Here is a 22629-nt window from a genome sequence, read left to right as displayed (position 1 = left end):
AGCTCATTTTTGATCTAATTGAACTCAAAAGGCTGAGGCATTGTCAGAAGTGCTTGGAAGGTGCTGCTGTGGAGCTGAGCATCCTGTGGAAAATGGGAAAGGATGGAGCTTGTGGCAAAGAGATGAGCTAGAGCCATCTGCAATCCTTGCAGTGAGGATCAGCTGCTGGAGAGCCGAGGAAGTAGTGCTCAGTGCCGGACTCCCTGAGTCCCTCCAGGTTCATGATCTTGCCTCAGCTTCTACTGAGTTACTGCTTTTATGGGTTGTTGGCTTGACAGGGCAGGGGTTTCATCCAAAAGTCAGCTGGGAATTGTCAGCAGAACATGCTGCTGGAGGGCAGAGGTTGTCCACAGAGGGCTATGAGCTGTGTCTTGCTCCAATGTGTTTTTCAAGCCTTTCATTTCAGCAAGTGTGTGCCCCCTGCATGGAGAAACAACCATGTGGGTAAGGCAAGACCAAGGCAGAGCCAGAGGCTTCAGGGTAATGCATTGCCTGAGTAACAACCTTAAAAATCAGTGGTCACCTGCAGGACTTTGTTTCCATTTGTGGTTTCATCTGGAAGATGAGTTTTGAAGCTACTCTTCTCCCTCTGGTGTTCCATGAGCGCTTGGGGCAGCAGTGTACATCTGAAGGCAATAGGTAGCTCCAAAATCCCCAGGGACAGACAATCTTTGCAGGACAAGACAGATGGGCCTCTGACAGTGCTAATGTTCAGCAGAGCAGTTTTTGCTGCTGGATAGGCCAGGGCTTGAGGACAAGGACTAGCAGAAAAGCGCTTCGGTGCTTTTGGCGTCCCATCTTGGGTGACTCCTAGGACTGTGGCCCCAAAACTGGCAGCTCCTCCTGGATTCTAGCAGCCAAATAACCCTAAACAGGTTTGCTGTTTCAGCCCAGATTTTGGTTCCTGCTTTTGGATTGGCAGCACCCAGAGATTCTCTTCCTGTGTTCTTGATCCCAAAGGGTGTTTATTTTAGGTGAGAGGTTTAAGGGGATTTGGTTTAAACATTCGATGTACTGTGGGCTTGTCTCCCAGACAGGAAGCATCTCTCCACAAGAGGAGTTGGGGCTCTCTGGCCTCTTTTGTTTCAGCTTCAGGCAAGAAAAAAACCAGAACAAAAACTGGAGGGAATTTGGGGATGGTGATGCAGGGTTACATCTTGTGTGGGAGGCTCTGGGTGCTTCCGTGTGCTTCTGCAGCCCTGAAATGTAGGCAGATGGGCGCTGGTGCGAGGTGAGGGTTCCCTCAGAGCCCGGGGTGTGGGCACAGAGGGCGGCTGCGCCCCGCCCCGCCCCGCCCCGCCCCGGGGGTCTCCGCTGCCGGCCAGGTGCCCACAAGCACGCGGCACCCTCCCGCGCCTCGCCTGCTCCCGCAAGCCGCGGGCGGGGCCGTGCCGGCCGGGCAGCGCCCCCTGCCGGCCGCGCCCCGCTTCTACCCACCCTCGCCTACTGGCCACCGCCCCGCCCGGCGTCCTTTGCGTGGTGACGTCACGAGCGTCCTGCCCCTGTGCCTGAGTCGAGGAGACCCCGCAGCGAGCTGCCAACGCCCGGCGGAGACTCGGAGGTGAGCAGCCGCTGTGTGCCGGGTACGGTGCCGCCGCGACACCCCCCCCCCCCAATCTCTTCCCCCTTCTCCCCCTCATCATCGCTGGCCTATGCCCCCGCCGTGCGGGAGGCCTCCTCCTGGGCCCGAGGGGTGTGTGCGGGGCCTCCCCGGGCATCCGCCGGTGGGGGGATGGCCTTCCCGGGGCCGCGGGCGGGGGGGTGCGGGCTCGGCGGGGCTCTCCCCGTGGCTCTCCCCGTGGCTCTCCCTGTGGCTGTTGCCTGGGGGGCTTGGCGCCTGCGGGATCGGCCTTCTCGGGGACGGCTGTGGCAGGCCGCTGCCGCTACCTCCTCCTCCCCTCCCCCGCTTCCTGGCGCGGCGGGTGGGGTCCCGACCCTCGGCGCGGGGAAGCTGCGGCAGGAAGCCCTCCTGTGGCATCGGCCGGGGCCCGGGGCTGGCTCCTGGCGGCCACTGCCCTGCCCGCGGCAGGGAGGAAGCCTCGAGGGTCGGCTTGTGCGGGGGGAGGGGGGCGGGAGGGGGGCGAGCTGCGGATGAGGCTCCCGGGCCTCTTCCAGGCGAACAGCGCCGGGCGCCGCGGTAGGTCTGAGCCGGGGCGGGGGCATAGCTCAAGCTCTCTGCGCTGCAGAAAGTCGGTTCCTACATAAAAAAAGAAGAGCTGGGAGGCGCTTCGTGGCTGTTGCCTGCTTAGGTGTGAGCTTACCCGAGAATCATAGAATCAACCAGGTTGGAAGAGACCTCAGAGATCATCGAGTCCAACCTATCAGTATCATACAGTGCTGGTGGTGTGCCTGGTTTCAGCCAGGGCAAGAGCCGGTGCAGCTTGGAGGGTTGGTGCTGCCGTGTGCTTCCCGTTTGAGGTCTCGGCAGGATGTACATTCTACAGCAGCACCTGACCTGGCTGTGTTTGTAGGGTTTGTTCCAGTGTCCTGGACTTGCTGAAGTTGTTTTTCCCCATACGTGGGTAGGACTGGCACAGCTGGCGGCAGCAGTGGGAGCCGCTGGTGCAGCTGGGCAGCTGTGAAGATAGCAACCAGTGTGTCAAGCCTGTGCTTCATGAAGAGTTGCAAAACGGACAGAATTCTTGTTGCCCTCTCTGGGTACCTCAACCGGTGGAGCCAGAGCAGCTTTGCTGTCCTCGTGTTACAAAAGCATGAGGAGGACAAGGCCTTAATGAGGAGGCCATGTTGGATGACAAGTGGGCGGTCAGAAGTAGCTTGGTCTGGCCATCTGTGATTGTCTGATGTCTATCTGTGTTTCTCCTCTCCTAGCAAAGGAGGTGCTAGCTCTCTGCATTCAAAGTGTTAAATAACAGTGCTTCAAATATCCTTGTTTTTTGGAAGGGTATTTAAAGGCTGGATCAAGCTCCTCCCTTTCCTAATTGCAATAACTCAGTAAAGCACTCAAAGCTTCTCCCTTTCAGTTAGCAAAAGGATCTTATGCAAACCCGACTGTAGATAGAAAGCCTTTGTATTCAGCTAGTTATGTGTGGGAAACGTTCTGGTTTGTAAACTGTTCCTTCTTGTTAGTTGGGTTGTGAGGAAGGCAGGAGAGGCAAATGTGTATCCGAGGCAGGTCTGCGGGCTGCAGGTAGGACCTGATTCTGTGCGTTGTTAATTGCAGAAGTGACTTTCTGTTTGAACTGTTCCCTTGTGTGCTTTGGTAACAACGAGGAAAAGACTTTTTAAGTCTTGGCAAGGAATAAAAACTGCAGTGATGGCAAGATACAACATGTTTGCAGTTTGCTAATGTTCTAGGCAGAAATGTTAATCGTTAGGTTTGCATATTTTGAACTTGGTTATTCCTGACCTGCAACTGATGCTCTTAATTCATTATCTGCTCTGCTGTGGAATGGGCTGTTGGCCTGAAACTGATGACCGGTTTGGGAGGTTCCTGATGCTTTCACTGTTTAATAGAAATGTTCAGGAAGTGTCTAGGGTGTCTGAAATGGAGACTGTAGATCTTCTGCTAAAAGAAAAACAGTAAACAGAAACGGAGCCCATCTGAAGCTGATGAGCATCCAGCTGCACTTACTTTACTGTAGAGCATGTGAAAGGCTGATCTCGATGGGAAAGCTCCTTCTGGATGAAATGCAGCTGTAGTACTAAAACGAGTTTTCAAGTCTTGTGAGCATAGACAGACAGGCATCTTAGCTGAAATGTTTTTGACAGCTCTCTGTTACCCTGCAAGCTTCAACGTGAGTGCAGCTGGCATAGTCCTGCTTCTGGCTCCCGAGGGCTCATCCAGCACCTCAGTGTGCAGTGCTGCTGGTGAGGTGTGGGGCGTTTGCTGCCGAGACCCATGCTCACAGCTTGTGTTGCCTTGTGTGTCCTGGCTTTCCTCTGCATGCCTTTTGTGGTCAGCTGAGCTTCCATGCTTTCACTGGACTCAAGTCTTATGAATTGCAGCGGTCTGAGCTTGTGTAGTAGCAGCCTGCAAGGAGAAATTGTAGGGAATTCATTCTTCAGAAAAGAGCTGCAGCTTGTTGTAGAAGATGAAGGTGCTGTCAAATTCAATGTAAGTGAAATTGGTTTCTGATACTCCAGGTAGCAGGCAGCTCTCTTTAATTGCTTCTGCCTTGGCTTGACTTCATAATGCTTAGTGCAAGTGATAAACCCCTTCTCTTTTTAGTATTTAATATGTGACACATAAACCAGCTTCCTGAGCAGGTAATCTTTTTATGCTAAGTTTTAAAAGGCAGTTAAGGCATCTTTACACTTTTGCAGTGTCTTCCTTCAAGCCCTGTTTAGAAGAGCTTACACCAAGGGCATCAATCCGAAAGGATTGCCCCTAGAAACCCTTTCGCCACATCATCTCCCTGGCACAGTTATCCTTCCAGAGTATATCTGCTGTTCAGCTGCCTCTAGGAGCCCTTTCTACGTCTTTGTGATGGTGTACAGGTGGATGTCTGAGAGAAGTGACAGAAATGGCATTGCAAGGTATTCCCAGCTTCTGGTGGGGATCCTTCAGGTTGTTGATGGTGGAACAGCTGGATGTGTTTACCCAGCCCTGGGTGTGCAGCAATCTTAAGCCAGTGAGTACAAGAAGCAGAATGTCAGCAGTGGTGGTGGTGTGTAATTCATGTTTGGAATCTTCCCTTCAAGTTTCAGATAATGATTGCAATGTTAAAGAGTTTTAAAACTTCAAAATACTGTTTGGCCTGCTCTGAGTAGAGCAGCTGTCCTCTTCTTGGTGTATTGACTCTTCTTCTAACAAGTGGCATTTTATAAAGAGAAACAAAGAGCTAGTTTAGCAAAAGCTTTTGAAAGCCATTGTTCAGTTCTAAGTGTTTGTGCTGGTAATTCCTCCATTGCTTCTGAATGTTGTGGTGGCATTCCTAGCAGGAGAGATGATCTGAGCACTCCTCTTCTGTCCAGTGGAAAATCAACCCCAAACCTTTATTCAAAAAGTAATGTGAGGGGCTCCTCTGAGCCCCCTGCCTGGAGGCAGCGTGCGGATGTGAGCTCGTCTGTGCCGAGAGCGCTGTGCCGGGGTCAGGTGGCCTGGTGTGGGGGCACGGTGAAGGCTTTTTATCAAGCTAACAGGGCAAAGTTAAACTGCAGAGTAAAGTGGGTCCAGTCCAGGCCTAGAGACAGACTGTTGGGTATGACTGGAGGGGCTTGTTGTCAACTTGTGGCAGACTACCTAAGGCTGCCAGAATTGTCTTGGTTTGTAACAAGCTGGTTTGAATTGCTTAGCTCTTCTCAAGCTGGAAGATGCTTTCCTGTGTGTTTGGCCAATGATGAGCGTTCTGGTTTTGGGGGGAGCAGGGGAAAAATGCTCTTGCAGCTTTGGATGTAAGGCATCTACTGCTTCACCAACTGGTGTGGCTGCCTTTGGGTGGTAAACAACTGCTGCAAAAGGGCCTGTGGGAGGTTGGTGCTGGGTTTGGATTCGATAGCAATCCTGCCCTGGTTGTGGTTCACCTTGGTGCACTTGAGCAGTGGCCTCCAGCTGAATGACTTTTGGTTCGTGTCCAATGTTGCTGAGCTAAAAGCTTAGTTCCTCTCAGAAGGATCCTCCTCCATGTCCTGCAGTGGGGTCTGTACTTCTTTTTGACCTTCTTCTGGATTTACCTACTGCTGAGAAGCTGCCAGTTGCCTGCCTGGCCACAGTCCTGGTGCTGTGGTTGTCTTGCTTTCTGCTGTGCCGGGAAGGGCACTCGCAGCTGCCCAGGTTTCTTCCACTGGCTAGGTGAATGCTGGGCAACCTCCCCTGCCTCAGTTCTGGTGTTAGCAAGTTACTGGGTTAGTCTTGATAGAAACATCAAGGTAGCTAAGTGTTTGGGAGAGGTTGCTTTTGCAGTATCTTTTTAACAGAGCTTTCTCTCTTGTGCTTAGCCCTTAACATGCTGCATCCTCAAAAAGCTCTTTGAGCTGTGTGCGTGGAGCACCCAAAACTGTCTCCTCTCTGAAGCATTATGGAAATGAGGAGTGATTTGTGCTGGCAGAGTTCTTATTGTGCAAAAATATGCCTCAAAAGAGAGGAGCTTCTGCCAGTGCCTATCCCTGTTAAATGCAGTTGACCATGGGTTTGGAGAGAGAAAGAGTGAGTGCACACTGTGGTTCGGAGGGGTGTACAGAGGGGAGCAGAGCACAGCTCCTGTTTTTAACTATTAACAGCTTAAAACTAAGCTAACAGAGACAGGGGGTTCAAAATGTGATATTAAAGTACTGAACAGGATTTTGTTACATGGCAGAGTAGAACAACTTGCTTCAGGGTGTGAAAGTGAGGGCAGTAATGTAAGATTCAAAAGCCTCTGTCAGAGAGGGACTTGATGGAAGCCCACACGCTTGCCAGTGTTTAATCTGGGGCAGGTTTTCCCAGTACTGACAGCTGGTTTTGACAGTGTAACCTTAAAGAGAGTGAGAACAGCAGGGCTGATACGTTCTTTTCTGTTGGTGATAAAGTCGAGGTGGCTGTTTGGAGCTCTGTAGTGGGCCCAGCTCAGCAGTGCCGCTGCCAGAGCAGGTGTGGGCATGGTTGGACCATGGTGTAACTGCTGGGGCAGCAAAGAGCCCACTGAGTGATGTCCTGCCTGACCAGCCTGCGTGGGGGTCTTTCTTGGCTTGAATTCAGGACTAAAAGGGGACAATGTGGCTTTCCTCTTCTGTTCTTTGAAGTTAGAGAACTTGAAATGTTGGTACTTGAGGTGCAGGCTTCTGAAATTCCCCTGCCTGTCTGTCTTTGTGTCAGATCTTGTGTGCGTCTCTGCTTTGCCAGCTGTGAGGAGCCTTCACACAAAGAGCTCTCAGCAGCTCTCAGTTTCCACAGAACTTGCATTGCCTATGGAAGATAACAGCTGATCTCACAGTTAGGTGCTGAGATCTTGCTTTTTCCTTGGGATGTTGTAGTGACTTGTCCAGAAATGAATGCTGCAGAGTCACAGAGGTGTTTGGATATGTACAAGCTCTGTTGAGTGGCAGGCTTAAGGATGCTCCATGATCCCAGGCATATTCTTTATCTCAAGCAAGGATTCCCCTGCTGTTGGGGGTTTCAAGAGCCAGCATCAGCCTGAGAGCTCACTGAAGCCTGCAACGGTGCTGGTTCATCTGCACTGGGGATGGTGACCCCATCAGCACATTTCTGTGGGCTGCCTCAGTGTTTCCTGTCCCTGAGACTGTGGGAGTGGGCAGGCACACAAGACACAACCTACCAGTCCTACCAGTGTGCTTTGCTGCAGATGGAGACCTGCTGGCTGCAGATCAGAGTCTTGACTCGAATTCTTGTCTTGACACCAACTTGTAGCACAGCTGAGCTTTCTTTGCTGTGTGTTTCACAAGCAGCAGTGCTGGTTAGTGGAGATGGTTCTCCCCTGTGGAGTGCAGGTTCTGAGATATTTAGAGAATTGTCTGACTTAGGCAATGATAGAACTGTCTCTGTTGGAAAAAACCTCTAAGATGGAGCCCAACCCTCAACCCAACAACACCATACCCAATAAATCATGTTCCCAAGTGCCATCCACACATTTCTTGACCACCTCCAGGGATGGGGACTCCACCACCTTCCTGGGCAGCCTGTGCCAGTCCCTGGCCACTCTTGCAGCAAAGAAAGTGTTCCTCATCTCCAACCTAACCCTCCCATGGCACAAATTCAGGTCATTTCCTCTCATTCTATCACCTGATACTTGTTAGTGGCATCTTATTAGTAAGGATATCTCTAAAGATCAGTAGCTGATGTTTCTTCTTCCTTTGCTTTTTGCCTTGGATTCATGATTTGCCTTGTTACAGGGGAGTGACCTCCTGTGCTGATGTGTGATTCGACAGCCTCTTTAAGCTCTGTTTAAAAAAACAAGTTCCCAGGCATTCAGCTCAGCTTGGAAGCTTTGGGAGTAAAATTACTTGTGTGTGGAACTTGTGTGCCTACAGCAGCTCAAGCTGTGGGGAAGGTCATGGGAATGCTGCTTTTGTAACTGCTCTTGCTTTCTGTGCCAAAGAGTGTTTTGGGGGTTCAGCTCTTAATCAGAGCCTGGCTTCTGCTCATGCAGCCCAGCAGGTGAACCATAACCTAGGCTGCATCCAGAGGAGTGTGGACAGCAGGGCAAGAGAGGGGATTCTGCACCTTGACTCTACTCAGCTGAGACCCTGCCTCCAGGTCTGGTGCCCCCAGCATAAGAAGACACAAAGCTGTTGGAGTGGGTCCAGAGGAGGCTGCAAAGGTGATCCAGGGGCTGGAGCAGCTCTGCTATGAGGACAGGCTGAGGGAGCTGGGGGTGTTCAGAGACCTTAGAGCTTCCTTCCAGTACCTGAAGGGATCCTACAGGAAGGATGCAGAGGGACTTATGAGGGTGTCTAGAGACAGGACAAAGGGAAATGGTTTGAAGCTGAGAGCATGGGTAGACTGGTTCTGAGGAAGAAGTTCTTCAGTAGGAGGGTGGTGAGACTCTGGAACAGACTGTCCAGGGAGGCTGTGGCTGCCTTCTCCCTGGGGGTATTCAAGGTCAGGTTGGATGAGGCCTTGAGCAGCTGAGTCTAGCTGGGAGGTGTCCCTGCCTATGGTGGGGAGGTTGGAGTAGAGGCCTCTTCTAACCTGAGCCATTCTTGGACTCTCTGATTCTGTTGCTGTTTTGCATCATGGATTTGTGACAGTTGCCAGTGTACCAAGAGGAGGCCCAAGGTCTTTAAGGCTGACAGCTGAACTCCTGTGGTCTCTTGGTTAGTGGTTTGTGATCTTTGCAGAGAGCTGTAGCCTTGGTGTGCTCAGGTGTTTGCTGTGCCAGGGGGTGATACTGGCACGCCTTTAGATGCTGCTCCCTAAATGCTGGTCGGCAGCTGTGGTAGGGAAACAGGAGAGCTCCAGCAGTGGTAGCTCATTGCCTCTGGTGCCCCTGATGTGGGGGACTTGGCACTTTGGAAAGCAGAAGTGTTTGTTTCTAGTAGGGGTAGAGGAGATGGCAGAGGGGCAAGGGCCTTGAAATGGATGTGAGGAACCTGGGAACAAATGCTCCACTACAGCAAATGCATTGCTCAGAAATGGGGGGTTATTTTTTATGTAAGATAAATGGCAGCAGTGTGGAAGAGTGGAAGAGGTTAGCAGAGATCTTGAGTCAGACCGTGTGGAAGCTGTTACTTTAATTGCGGGCTCCTGAGTGCTTTGGCCCCCGGGAGTGAGGTGAATCACCTTGCTGTGAAATGACATTGGGGTGGGGCAAAGGGCTGCTGCTTGTTTTCTCGCTGTGGGGAGCAGGTTCTCGAGCAGTGTTTGTGCCAGGCTGGTTCGGCTTTGCTGCCACAGTAAAGGTGTTTGCTGTTGAGCATCCTGAAACGGCTCTCGGTGATCAGCTGGCAGCGGCAGGCTGCCTTCAGCCCGTACCTGTGATGCAATGGCAGCGGTTTCAGTCCTGGCTGAAAGGGGAAGTCGTGCTGCTGCTGAGGCTCGGCAGGAAACTGGTGCAGGATGTGCAGATTTGACAGCTTGCTTTTCTATTGGCGAGGAGAATCATTTTAACCTGAGGACAGACTGCAGCACCTGAAAAATCAGAGGCATCTAAACTGGCTTGAAGGCTTATGGGTTCTACTTCCAACTTCACATACAGCAAGAGTTAAGGCAAGAGCCTCTTGGTTTAGGAGGGGAGACAGGTTTGTGTGCAGAGACCCACAACATATTACCTCTTTCTTCATTCTGGAGCAGGCTGCCCAGACGGGCTGGGGAGTCTCTTTGGGTGACTTAAAAACCCTGTCCTGAGTGACCTGTCCTGAGTGACCTGCCCTGGGTGATTCTGCTTTGGCAGGGGGCTTTGGCTCAAATGATCTCCAGAGGTCCCTTCCAACCCCTGACATTCTGTATTGCAGTGATACAGCTGCTGGAGTATCTTGCAGCTCCTCTGCATTCCATGCAGACCACAGACCTCAGGAGCTCCCATGGTAACTCCACCTTTGGTCTGCTTGCTGTTAAAATGAAAACTTCAGCTTCTGCAAGAGACCTTGTGGTGTTGGGATGCCTTTGGCGTAGCATTTGATGCAACCTGGGTTTGGTAAGTGGGGACCTGCCATAGCTATCATAGATTTCTTCAGAGTTTGGTGCTCTCTTCATGCATGCACAGACCTGTGTGAAAAAGGTGACTGATTTCTCTTTGGGAAGGATCTACCCAGCATCCCACCAGTGATTCCAGTTACCTCTTCACTGCTTCCATCTCTCTTACTGCTGGAGACTGGAGAGGGACTTTTCATAAGGGTGTCTAGAGACAGGACAAGGGAAATGGTTTGAAGCTGAGGGAGAGCAGGGTAAGACTGGAGCTGAGGAAAAAGCTCTTCAGTAGGAGGTTGCTGAGACTCTGGAACACGTTGCCCAGGGAGGCTGTGGCTGCCTCTTCCCTGGGAGTGTTCGAGGCCAGGCTGGGTGAGGCCTGGAGCAGCTGAGTCTAGTTGAGAGGTGTCCCTGTGAAAGGCAGGGGGGTTGGAGTAGATGATCTCTGAGGTCCCTTCCAGCCTGAGCCATTCTAGGATTCTCTGACTCTGCTGTTGGGGATCAATCCTAAATGCAGATCATCTCTTTTGCAAAAGTGGAACTGAACTATAAAGCAACTTTCTGTGAGCTTGGCCAGCTCAGTGTGCAGTGGGGCCCGACAGAAGTTACCGAGCTGTGTAATCCCCAATCCTCCAGGCTGCTGCTGAGTTCTGCGAGATCCTGCTGGTGTGGTCATGTACCAGACAGCTTAAAAGTCGATAAATATTAGGAGTCTCATCGCTTAGCAGGTACTTTACTGAAGTATTTGCTTACAACACAGAGAGGCTTGCAAAGTTAAATCAGTTCGTTGCTGTGCTTGAGGTTTTTTAAGGAAGTCTTTTGCTCTTGTTGAACAGAACCGAGTTCTGGTGACTTTAGATTGGATGTTAGGAACAAGTTCTTCAGAATGAGGGTGATTGAGCACTGGAACAGGTTGCCCAGGGAAGTGATTGGGGCCCTGTCCCTTGAGATATTCAAGGTGAGGCTTTACAGGGCTCTGATGTAGTGGAGGATGTCCCTGCTCCCTGGAGGAGGGGTTGGACTGGATGACCTTTGGAGGTCCCTTCCAACCCAGGTGATTCTATGACTTGCATTACACTCCTAGTCTCTGTCAGCCCTAGAAAAGTCAGTAAAAACACCTCATAAAATCCCCAAGCAGTTTATTAGAGTCTAATCTCCACGTGGAATGGACTTGACCAGATGTCTCCACATCCACTCCCTGCACCCAGGTGAGGGTGGCTGCCACAGCCGAAGCGTGTGGTAGTTTTGACTGTCTCAATTCAGTATCAAAAGGTAAAAGATGTCTATGAAGATAGGGTGAGGGGAGCCCTTCAGCTGAGGGTGTGCTCCGATGGACTTTGGTCCTTCAACGATGTGGGGCTGAGGGGGAGCTCAGTGTGGGAGATGTGGTAGTTGCTGCATAGGGAACTTCTGGTGTTAGTTCAGTGATTTTGATGGTAAATATTGTCAGCTTCTTCTCAGAGCAAGACCTGGGCCTCTCCAGGTCCTGTTGTGCCTTCCAGCTTCTGTCTTATGCTCTGCAGTGAGGGCTTGGTTTGTGCTCTGGTTTGCTTCCTCTACCAGAAAGCTTCAAGGGCTGGTGGGAGAAGGTGCTGTGAGGTGTGAGTTCAGAGCCTTGTGCCCACACTCCACTGCAGGGTGCTGCGTGTTGGGGTCAGTGATGTGCACCAGGCTCACCCTGGGGGAGCGAATTGGAGGTGGCAGGGAGCAGTGCTTCTGTAGGAAATGCCCTCCAGCCGCCGGTGTGCTCTGCTCTGCACAGAGCTGCTGGCTCCCTGCAGGAGCCAGAACTGCCTGCACGGCAGTGATCTGCCTGCCAGGCACCTGTGTTCAGCCTGTGCATTGTCTGAGCCCCTGCCAGAGGACCACAGCTTCTGTCCCAGAGGCCCTGTGGGGATGTGGCTGTGTCAAAGGACAGGAAGAAGGCGGAGGTTTGCTGTCTGCTTGTGATCTGCTTTCTGACACTGTGCTCTCGGGGGGTTGATTGCTTGCTGCTCTCTGGAGGAATGAAGTTCAAAGAGTAGAACTACACACTGGCCTTTTTTTTCCCCCCACTAAACCATTTGTGAGCTCTTTGCACAAGTGCATATCCAGAGTGCAAACATTTATAGCTAAGCATGCTTTGCTTTGCTGGGGTGAGCACAGGAAGAGCTTTGGAGTCGGTATTTTCCCCTGGTGTGCTTCCCACACTCTGGAAAGGTTGTCTCAAAGGTGTGACCTGCAAATGGACCAAAAAAGGAAAGACAAATCGTTGTACCAGGAGGGGAGAAAAGGAGGTGGAGCAGGAAAGGAGGGGAGAAATTCTGAATGGAGGAGGAGGTGTCTGCCACAGGAGGTCAGGCTGGAAAGTGAGATTGGGTTTCTCTAGAGGGCTTAACCTGGAGCTGGATGGGATCCTCTTCTTGTTACAGCACTTGGGGTGAGCAAGGACAGCTGGGGCATGGATTCTCTGAGCCTGGATGGGCAGCAGAATGAATTCCAGCTGGAACTGAAGTGAGCAGAGGGTTTGTCTCATTAGTAACTGCGAGGAGTTAACGAAGGCTGCTGCCTGTGCTGTGGGGTGACACAGCTGAATGGCTGTGTCTGGGCAAATGCCCCCCCCCAAAAGGCAGGGAGGGTGCCCTGTGGTATGGATAAGGCTGGGAAGCTGGTGAGATGCTGGTAAATTGAGGCTGACTTGAGCTGGTTATCTGGGGCTTGCTGCCTGTGTGGATGGGTGACTGAGCCCCTTCCCAGCTTTGTTTTGAGCATGGTGTGGGCCTCAGCTGCTCTGTTCCCTCAGCTGCTTGCTTCCTGCTGAGGGTTTTAATTTTGATTTGTTACAAAGAAATGTGCTCTCTGTGATCAGGGCAGCAGGGTGGCAGGGCAGGGCTGTGTGAGCACCTTCCTGGTGGAGACAGTAGTGACCAATACCACGTTGCTATAAACATCTGGGCACAGAAGCTGTCTTTTGGAATGGAAACAATTGCTTTGTGCATCAGAGTAAATGTGTGTTTGTTCCAGGGGCAAATTGCAGAGCTTGTGGTGTTAATGTTGCATGGCTTTGCTCTGCTGATCATCCTCTGTGAAACTGAGATTTCTGGTGCAAATCAACCAATTCTGTTCCTCTGGTAATTCTGAAATGTGCCAGAGAGCAGAGAGCTGGTGACAGTGCCTGCTGGCTCTGCAAATCTGCATCTCTGGATGTTGGAAAAGGATCTGTACTAGTGGTGGTGTGAGATGGTGGTAAACCAGACCACAGGATCATAGAATCATCAAGGCTGGATCACTGAATCCAGTCATAACCTGGCCACCATGGCCACTAAACCATGGCCTGAAGCACCACATCTGCAGCTTCTTGACCCCCTCCAGGGATGGTGACTCCAACACCTCCTTGGGCAGCTTGTTCCAGCCCCTCACCACTCACTCACTAAAGAATGTTTTCCTCATGTCCAATCCAAACCTCCCCTGGCCCAGCTTCAAGCTGTTGCCTCTCATCCTGTTGCTGTCACCTGGGAGAAGAGCCCAACCCCAGCCTCACTCCAAGCTCCTTGCAGGGAGGTGTAGAGAGCAGTGAGGTCTCCTGTCAGCCTCAGGCTGAACAACCCCAGCTCCCTCAGCCACTCCTTGTGTGATGCCCTGCAAACCCCTCAGCAGCCTTGTTGCTCCTCCAGCCCCTCAATGTCTTCTGTCCTGTGGTGCCCGGAGCTGAGGCCAGGGCTCAAGCTGTGGCCTCACCAGGGCTGAGTGCAGGGGCACCATTACTTCCTTACTCCTGCTGGCCACACTGGTTTAATCCAGGCCAGGATGCCTTTGGCCTTCTTGGCCAGCTGGGCACACTGCTGGCTCATGTTCAGGTGTCCACCAGCACCCCCAGATCCTTTCTAGCCACTCTGCCTCAGGCCTTGAAGCATCGCTTGGGGGTGTGCAGGACCTGACCCTTGGTCTGGTGCAAGCTCAGGAAGCTGACCTCAGGTCCTTGTGCTCTGTCATGTTGTTACTAGGCAGGGGAGTTTTGGTAGTGTCAGCTTTTGATCTGTTCAGGGGTTCTGCCCTTGAGGGCAGGGCTGTGGTGCCAGTTGCTGCACAGAGGCAGAATCACCTGGCTTCTGGAGATGGAATCTCCTTTGCATTGGGAGTGAATCCAACAGTGATTCCTTTTGGCTAATTGGATTGATCAGGGTGGAGGACACCTTTGTGATGACAAGAGGGAGACTCCTGAATTCTCACCCCCAGATCCTTTCCCACCTGGCTGCTTTCTGGCCAGATGCTGGTCGATGTCCTGCTCTGAGGAGCAGCTTTTGCTGCCTTTTCCTGAAGCTGGCTTAGTGTGGATCCTGCCCTGTGGGAAGGTGTCACCTTCCATGTGTTGCTGTTAGGACCTTGGTTCTTATCAAGGTAGGTCTGTTAGGAACAGTGCTTGTTAGCACTGCAGCTGGCTTTGTCAAAACCTTTGAGCATTGTTGCAGCATCTGGAGGAAAGCTGCTTGTGAAAGGCTTACTCTGAATTGCTAGCACTTGCTTTTCCTTGTGAGTGTGGCAGTGTGATGTACAGGATCAAATCATCAGCGCTGGTGAAGGCCCTGGAGAGCAGGGCTGTTCAGGGAACTGGGGTGGTTTAGTCTGGGAGGCTGAGCAGAGACTTCCTTGCTCTCTACAGCTCCCTGGAAGGAGTTGGAGTAAGGTGGCGGCTGGTCACTTCTGCCTAGCATCAGGTGATAGAAGGAGAGGAAATGGTCTGAAATTGTACCAGGGGAGGGTTAGGTTGGAGATGAGGGAAAATGTCTTTGCTGCAAGAGTGGTCAGGGATTGGCAGAGGCTGCCCAGGGAGGTGGTGGAGTCCCTGTGCCTGGAGGTGTTCGAGAAATGTGTGGATGGCACTTGGGGAGAGAGTTTCTTGGGCACGGTGATGTTGGGTTGATGGTTGGATGATCTTGAAGAGCTTTTCCAACCCAACCCATTCTGGGATGCTGTGACTTTGGTGCTAGCTGTGATCTGAATCCTCCAAACCCTGGAGCTGTGTCATACTTCTGGAGAGGTGAGAAGCAAAATCACAGAATCCTGGAATTGTTTTGGTTGGAAAAGACCTTGAGGATCAAGTCCAGCCACCATCCACCACCAGCAGGGCCTGAATGCCCAGAAGTCCCCACGTGCATAGCTCAGCAGAGATTGGTTTGGGTTTCTTTTAACCCAGTTACCCAGCACTGAGAGCCATGGTGCACCCTTGCTGCACTCAAGCTGCATCACCGTTCTCAGGGCACATCTCCTGCAGCTGCTGTCTCAGCCTCTCCTGCAGCACCAGGCAGGGGAACTCAGTTTGCAGGCCTTTGCTGCTATAAATAAAAGTACTTCCAAGAGTCGAAAGGCAGTGGAAACTTTGCCACTGGGCTTGCTGGAGGCAGAATTTCATGCCTAGGTGTGGATGAGTGACCAGAGGCCTGGTACTGGCAGCTCTCCTTGGCACTAGAAGTCGCTGGCTGAGGTTCGGAGCAGGCACCCACATCGGATACTGCTTTGGTCCATGTGCTAATGTCTGTGCTGGGACCATGTTGCAGTAGCCAGGTGCATCAGGGTTTTGCCATGCCTGGAGAGGCATGGGTTTCCCTGTGGAGCAGTGCCCCAAGCTGCTTGAAGATCATCCAGTTCCAACCCTCTGTCATGGGGAGGGACACCTCCCACCAGCCCAGGTTGCGCAAGGCCTCATCCAGCCTGGCCTCCCTCCCTAGGGAGTGAGCATCCACAGCCTCCCTGGGCAACCTGTCCCGGTGTCTCCCCCACCTCACTCTGAAGAATTTCTTCCTAATCTTCAGTCTAAATCCACCCTGCTGTAGTTTAAATCCATTGCTCCTTATCCTGTCACCACAGGCCCTTGTCAAATGTGCCTCCTCAGCTCTGGACCCCTTCTAACAGTTCCATGTCCTTGTGCTGAGAACTCCAGAACTGGTTGGAGTGCTGCAGGTGGGGTCTCAGCAGAGCAGAGGGGCATCATCCCCTCCCTTGACCTGCTGGCCATACATCTTTTGGTGCAGCTCAGGTCACAGTTGGCCTTCTGGGCTGCCAGTGATCATTGCTGATTCATGCCCATGCACTGAAAACAGGCTGGGAAAGCCTAAGGATCTTTTTAGCACCTTTTAAGTAATGAGGCAAAATTGCACTGGAGATTGGAGCAATGGAGTTTCCTCAGTCCTGTTTCCCAGGGTAGAAAAGTGATACAGGCCTGGTGGTGTGTGGCAGTTGTGTGCAGTGGGAGGGGTCTGGCTGTAGGGAGGGGGTTTTGTGTATGTGAAAATGAGCAGCTTCCTGTGGGCCCTGTGATGGAGGGAATCCATCTACCAACTCCTGTGGGAATGGCAGAGTGGTGGGGTTGGAAGGGACTTCCAGAGATCATCCAGTTCAACCCCCTGCCAGAGCAGGGTCACCCAGGGCAGGGCACACAGGAATCCAGCCATGCAGGTTTTGAAAGTCTCCAGAGGAAATGCCACAACCTCTCCAGGCAGCCTGCTCCAGGGTTCCAGCAGCCTCACACCAAAGTGTCTACTCATGTTGAGGTGGAACCTCCTGGGTTCCAGCTTGTACCTGCTGTTGTTTGACCTATCCCTGGGCACTGCTGAACAGAGCCTGGCCCCTTCCTCTTGACCCCCACTCCTCAGTTATTTATAGATCCCCTCTCAGCCTTCTCCAGCCTAAGCCACAGGTCTCTCAGTCTCTCTTCTCATCAGAGATGTTCAAGTCCCCTGATCATCCTCATAGCCTCCACTGGACTCCAGCTGGTGGCCAGGCACCAGTGGTGTGCCTCAGGGATCAGTGCTGGGCCCCATCCTCTTTAACAGCTTCATTGGTGATCTGGAGGAGGGGATGGGGTCAGTCATCAGCAAGTTTGCAGCTGACACCAAGCTGGGAGCAGAGGTTGGTCAGTGAGAGGGCAGAAGGGCTCTGCAGAGGGACCTCGACCGACTGGGCAGATGGGCAGAGGCCAACAGGATGGCATTCAACAAGTCCAAGTGCCAGGGGCTGCACTTTGGCCACAGCAACCCCAGGCAGAGCTACAGGCTGGGGGCAGAGTGGCTGAGAGCTGCCAAACAGAGAGGGACAGCTGCCTGAACATGAGCCAGCAGTGTGCCCAGGGGGCCAAGAGGGCCAATGGCATCCTGGCCTGCATTAGGAACAGTGTGGCCAGCAGGAGCAGGGAAGTCATTGTGCCCCTGGACTCTGCATTAGTTAGGCCACACCTTGAGTCCTGTGTCCAGTTCTGGGCTCCTCAGTTTAGGAAGGACATTGAGAGACTTGAAGGTGTCCAGAGAAGGGCAACAAGGCTGGGGAGAGGCCTTGAGCACAGCCCTGTGAGGAGAGGCTGAGGGAGCTGGGGTTGCTTAGCCTGGAGAAGAGGAGGCTCAGGGCAGACCTCATTGCTGTCTCCCAACTCCCTGAAGGGAGGCTGTAGCCAGGAGGGGCTTGGTCTCTTCTCCCAGGCAGGCACCCAGCAGCAGAACAAGAGGACACAGTCTCAAGCTGTGCCAGGGGAGGTTTAGGCTGGAGGTGTGGAGAAAGTTCTTCACTGAGAGAGTCATTTGCCATTGGGATGTGCTGCCCAGGGAGGTGGTGGAGTCCCCATCCCTGGAGGTGTTCAAGAGGGGATTGGATGTGGCACTTGGTGCCATGGTCTAGCCATGAGGTCTGTGGTGACAGCTTGGACTCGATGATCTTTGAGGTCTCTTCCAACCTTGGTGATACTGTGAGACTGTGACTCTCTCCAGCAGCTCCCAACCCTTGCTGTGGGTGGGCCGGGCTCCAGCCAGCTCCCCAGTGCCGCCTGCCGCCGTGGGGCGCCGCGGGAGGTCTGAGCGCTGCTTCTCTTGCAGGTCGCCGTTGGAGTTGCGGTCGCGCAGGCTTCAGCGATGCAGACGATCAAGTGCGTGGTGGTCGGCGACGGCGCGGTGGGCAAGACCTGCCTGCTCATCTCCTACACCACCAACAAATTCCCCTCCGAGTACGTCCCCACGGTGAGTGTGGGGCTGGCTGCTGGCCGGCCTGGCTCCTGCTCCCGGCTGGCCTTGGTGGCCTGCGCGCCCTGGGACCTTTCTCACCTCCTGCTTTCCTCCTGGGGGCCAGCTACAGCATCCCCGAGCAGGAACGATCGGCGTTGGCTGCGCTGCTGCTCCCTCCCTTTGGTGGTAGCTGCTAGTGCTGGGCTGCCTTTCCTCTGCCTGCTCACGTCCTGCTGCGTGCTGGTGGCCTGCAGTTAGCTGTTTGCAGTTGTCAGGACTGTGAAGTGGGGCTCCCTAGCTTGCACTCTCGGTACTTGGCACATCTGTGTGCTTAGGGAGGGTGGGATTTTGTGTTGCAGGAGTGGTTGTTGACTGCAGGTCACATTTTCTGATGCCAGATTTTGGTTTGAAACCCAAAGGTTGCCCAGTGAGTTGAGTGGTGAGAAGCTCAGCTAGGTATGAGGAACACCTCTGGGTTTGGGCTGTGCAGGCTCACTCGTTCATGCTCCCAAGTGCTGGCTCACTTTGCCTGTAGTCCTCGACTCTTTTTGAGGAACCTTTTGGTGTTTTACAGGCTCAGTTTTCTGAGACACTGAGTCCCTTGACACACCTGAAGTTTGCTGACTACCTGGGAGGCCTGTGCACTCTTTCCCAATCTCAATATTGCAGATGGAGGATCAGCTCCCTGACACTGAGGGGCTCTGGTGCTTTTTAGTGAGCTTGCTGCGAGAGTCTTAGACATCTGGGTACATTTTTTTACTAGATTTCTCTGGTTTGGACCCAAAAAGACAGTACATGTACATCTTCAAGTTTCCCTAGGTACCTCCAATCCAGGCTGGGTGCAGAATGTGTTGAGAGCAGCCCTGAAGAAAGAGACTTGGTTGCTGAGAGCAGTCAAGCCAGGAGCCAGCAGTGCCCTCATGCAGCCCAGCAGGCAGCTGTGTGCTGGGCTGCAGCCAGAGCAGGGTGGGCAGCAGGGCAAGAGAGGGAATCTTGTCCCTTGACTCTGCTCTGCTGAGACCCCACCTCCAATCCTGCCTCCAGTTCTGGTGTCCCCAACAGAAGGAGGACACAAAGCTGCTGGAGAGAGTCCAGAGAAGGCCACAAAGATGATCCAAGGGCTGGAGCAGCTCTGCTGTGAGCACAGGCTGGAGAGGAGAAAGCTCCAGGGGGACTTCAGAGCTGCCTGCCAGGACCTGAAGGGATCCTGCAGGAAGGCTGCAGAGGGATTTTGCCTGAGGGTGTCTGGAGACAGGAGAAGGGGGAATGGTTTTGATCTGACGGAAAGCAGGGTCAGACCGGATCTGAGGAAGAAATCCTTCAGTGGGAGGGTGGTGAGACTCTGGCACAGGCTGCCCAGGGAGGCTGTGGCTGTCTCCTCTCTGGGGGTGTTCAGGGTCAGGTTGGATGAGGCCTTAGCTGAGTCTAGTTGGGAGGTGTCCCTGCCCATGGTGGGGAGGTTGCAGCAGATGATCTCTGAAGTCCCTTCCAACCTAAGCATTCTTGGATTCTGATTCCAAGCACATTTGAAACTGGAAATGTGTTGCCAAGAGGCTGAAGTGAAAGAGTCAGTCATTGAAGGGGGCCTACAGGAAGGCTGGGGAGGGACTTCTCAGGTTCTCAGGTAGTGATAGGACTAGGGGGAATGGAATGAAGCTGGAGATGGGGAGATTGAGGCTGGAGGTGAGGAGGAAGTTCTTCCCCATGAGAGTGGTGAAGCCCTGGAATGGGTTGTGCAGGGAGGTGGTTGGGGCCCCAGCCCTGGAGGTGTTTAAGCCCAGGCTGGCTGAGGCTTTGGCCAGGCTGATCTAGTGTGGGGTGTCCCTGCCCATGGCAGGGGGGCTGGAACTGGATGATCCTTGTGGTCCCTTCCAACCCTGACTGATACTATGATGATACTGTGATCTTCTCTGCTGTTACAAAAGCAGCTTTAAAGAGCAGATAGCTCCTCAGAGGTGCCAGCTAGCTCTGCCTGGTGGCTCTTTCAGAATAGCTGCTTCTTGTTTAAGATGCCTTCTCTTTGTGAAAAGAATTTGCAGGGAACTTGATTGCCTGTCACAGGTATTTGCTTTATAGCTACCCAGAGATCTTCAGCTTGCCTGGTTTGTTAAGACTGGGACAGAATTCCACAGGACAAGAGCTTGGGTTTAGTTGTAGGTCTGGAGCTAAAGATGAAAGGACTCCCAAACCTGGGAGTGTGGCCATTGTTAGGAAATCTGAGGGCTGTGCTCAAGGCATGGAGGCCTGAGTTCAGCCACTCTCATGGAGGTCCTCTGTTATGGACTGGTAGGGAAGAAGCTCCTGTGGAGTCTGCTTTGTGGTTCTCCAGTTTTTGAGAGTATTCTGCAAGGCTCCAAAGACAGCTGCACCCCATGCTGAACCTGTGGAAGGCTGCTTGCTCTGTTTCAGCTGGTTGTGGTCAAGACAAAGTGCAAGTGGCCAGTGAGTCCAGGCTGTGAGTGGTTCCATATGTCTTCCTAGTGCAATGACCCTAAGTGGTGTTGGAAAACCTGGTAGTCCTAAAATGTGTTTTGAAAGCTTGGGAGTTTGCTGACCTGCAGAAGGTGGTGCTGCCCAGAAATCCCTGCTCACAAGCACTGTGGAAAAGCTACTCAAGGGAAGCTACTGAGCAGTGAAATGCTCCAAGGTGTGCTAAGGCTGACACCAGGCAGCTTCTAAAGCTGTTCCTTGTTTCTGAAATAACATTGCATAGAATGGCTCCAGTGGGAAGGGACCTTGAAGATCATCCAGCCCCCTGCCATGGCAGGGACACCTCCCACCAGCCCAGCTTGCTCAAGGCCTCATCCAGCCTGGCCTTCAACACCTCCAGTGAGGGGACATCCACAGCCTCCCTGGGCAACCTGTGCCAGAGTCTCCCCACCCTCACTCTCAAGAATTTCTTCCTAATCTCCAGTCTAAATCCACCCTGCTGTAGCTTAAATCCATTGCTCCTCATCCTGTCATCACAGGCCCTCATCAAAGGTCCCTCCTCAGCTCTCCTGTAGCCTTTTTCAGCTGCTCTAAGGCCTCCCTGGAGCCTTCCCTTCTTCAGGCTGAAGAGATCCAGCCTATCCTCATAGGAAAGATTCTCCAGCCCTCTGATCATCTTTGTGGCCCTCCTCTGGACCCTCTCCAGCAGTTCCATGTCCTTAGGCTGGGTGCTCCAGAGCTGGAGGCAGTGCTGCAGGTGGGGTCTCAGCAGAGCAGAGGCAGAGAATCCTTTGACCATGTGTGTTTTGATTTAGCCCAGCACACAGGTGGTTGGTTGGACTTCCAGCATCCATTGCTAGCTCATGTTGAGCTCCTCACCCAGCAGCACTCCTCAGTCCCTCCCTGCAGTGCTGCTCTCAAGCCACCCAGCACCCAGCCTGGATTTTTTTCTTGAGGTTGCCCCCACACAAATTTGCCTCTGAACTCATAGTTGAGGAACTTGCTGTTATGGGGATATCAGAAGCCTGTTACGCATCTTGGGTATGGCCTAGGGGTGTACATCAGAGTCTGGAAACTACTAAGTAGCCTCTAACTTTTGGCTGATGCTTCTAGTAATAAATGAGCAAAGCCATAGAGCAGAGAGCATTGTTCCCAGAATGAGAGCAAGCTGTCTGGTGTCAGCAAACTGTCATGGACCCAGAATGCTTGTGCCTGAATGAGAACCCTAGAGGAAAAAACGTTTAAGCTGGAAGAGAGCCTGGAGATAAAGTTCTGGTTTTGAGAGCCCAGTAAATAATGCTGGTAGTGCAAGGCCAGCAGGGCAACCAACACCAGGAACCCAGCAGCAGCTGCTGCAAAGTCTTTGGAGAGGGAGGTGCCACCTTGCTTGGCCAGCAGTCCAGGGCACAAAGCAGGAGGTGAAGTGTGGGATGCTTTAGCAGGGTCTGGCTGCACGTGGAGCTGCTGCTGTGAGCTGGCTGTGCTGTGACCCTGCAGGGCTGGACTCCTGCAGCAGCCTGGCCAAAACACCAGGGGAGGTTGCAGCAGCTCAGTTTCTTTCACTTGCCTCTGCTTCATATCCTTTTCTCCTTTTTGAAGCTATTTCCCAGTGGGAGGTGGGTTCCATACTGGTGCAGCACCTGCTTTGGTACCTGTGTGGGCTGTCCATGGACAGGCAGTGGCCATGTTTGTGTGAGGGCAGGTCAGGGGAGTCCTGTCACACATCCCCCCTGGCTTTCACAGCCTGCCTGGCTGTGGCAGGAATGGAAACCTCTCCTTGGGTTAGTTCTTGCTCTGTTTTTTAGGCTGTTTGGCATAACTGAGGATGGAATTTTCTGTAGGTGTTGCTCTGAGGCTGTCTGGCAGGCTGCTCTGAAGCCCTGGCCTCCTGAGGGCTGAGCCTCAGAGCAGCAGTGACAGTACCTTAAACATAACCAAAACCATCCCAGTTTAAAGAGTATGCTGCTTGACCTGAGGGGCAGCTTCAATGAGTCCTGCTGACTTCCTGGTCATGGGGTGAAACGAGGGGGTGTCTTTGGGGTGCCAGACCCTCTTCTGACATCTGAAAGGGCAAGCACTCGGCCAGCGAGCATGGAGTGTGCTGCTTCCTGTTCCCTACACAGCACTGGGTGAGTTCTCAGCCTCACCTGGCCTTTAGAGTCTTGGAAGCCATGGCACATTGAACATGCTCTGTGAAGTGTCTTCCACTCT

At 52.9% G+C, this 22629-nt stretch overlaps 1 protein-coding gene across 3 annotated transcripts in view; it reads left to right on the top strand.

Moving 5' to 3' along the window:
- Positions 1-1485: 1485 nt before the first annotated feature.
- CDC42 (cell division cycle 42) overlaps positions 1486-22629 on the top strand; it is a 35620-nt gene continuing 14476 nt past the window's right edge. For 2 of the 3 annotated variants that reach the window (XM_068162825.1, XM_068162827.1), the window contains exons 1-2: positions 1501-1583; positions 17863-18003. In XM_068162825.1, the coding sequence (XP_068018926.1) occupies positions 17899-18003 (105 nt within the window). In that variant the 5' untranslated portion in view covers positions 1501-1583; positions 17863-17898. Of the gene's footprint in view, positions 1584-17862; positions 18004-22629 lie in introns of all 3 variants that reach the window. The other variant, XM_068162826.1, reaches the window with a different exon arrangement.

This window comes from Melanerpes formicivorus, unplaced genomic scaffold, assembly GCF_026170545.1.
Source record: "Melanerpes formicivorus ecotype bairdi unplaced genomic scaffold, bMelFor1.0.p_v2 SCAF_67, whole genome shotgun sequence".
Lineage (NCBI taxonomy): Eukaryota > Metazoa > Chordata > Aves > Piciformes > Picidae > Melanerpes > Melanerpes formicivorus.
Note: the sequence above shows the minus strand (reverse complement) of the source record. Positions and strands in the feature narration are given on the sequence as shown.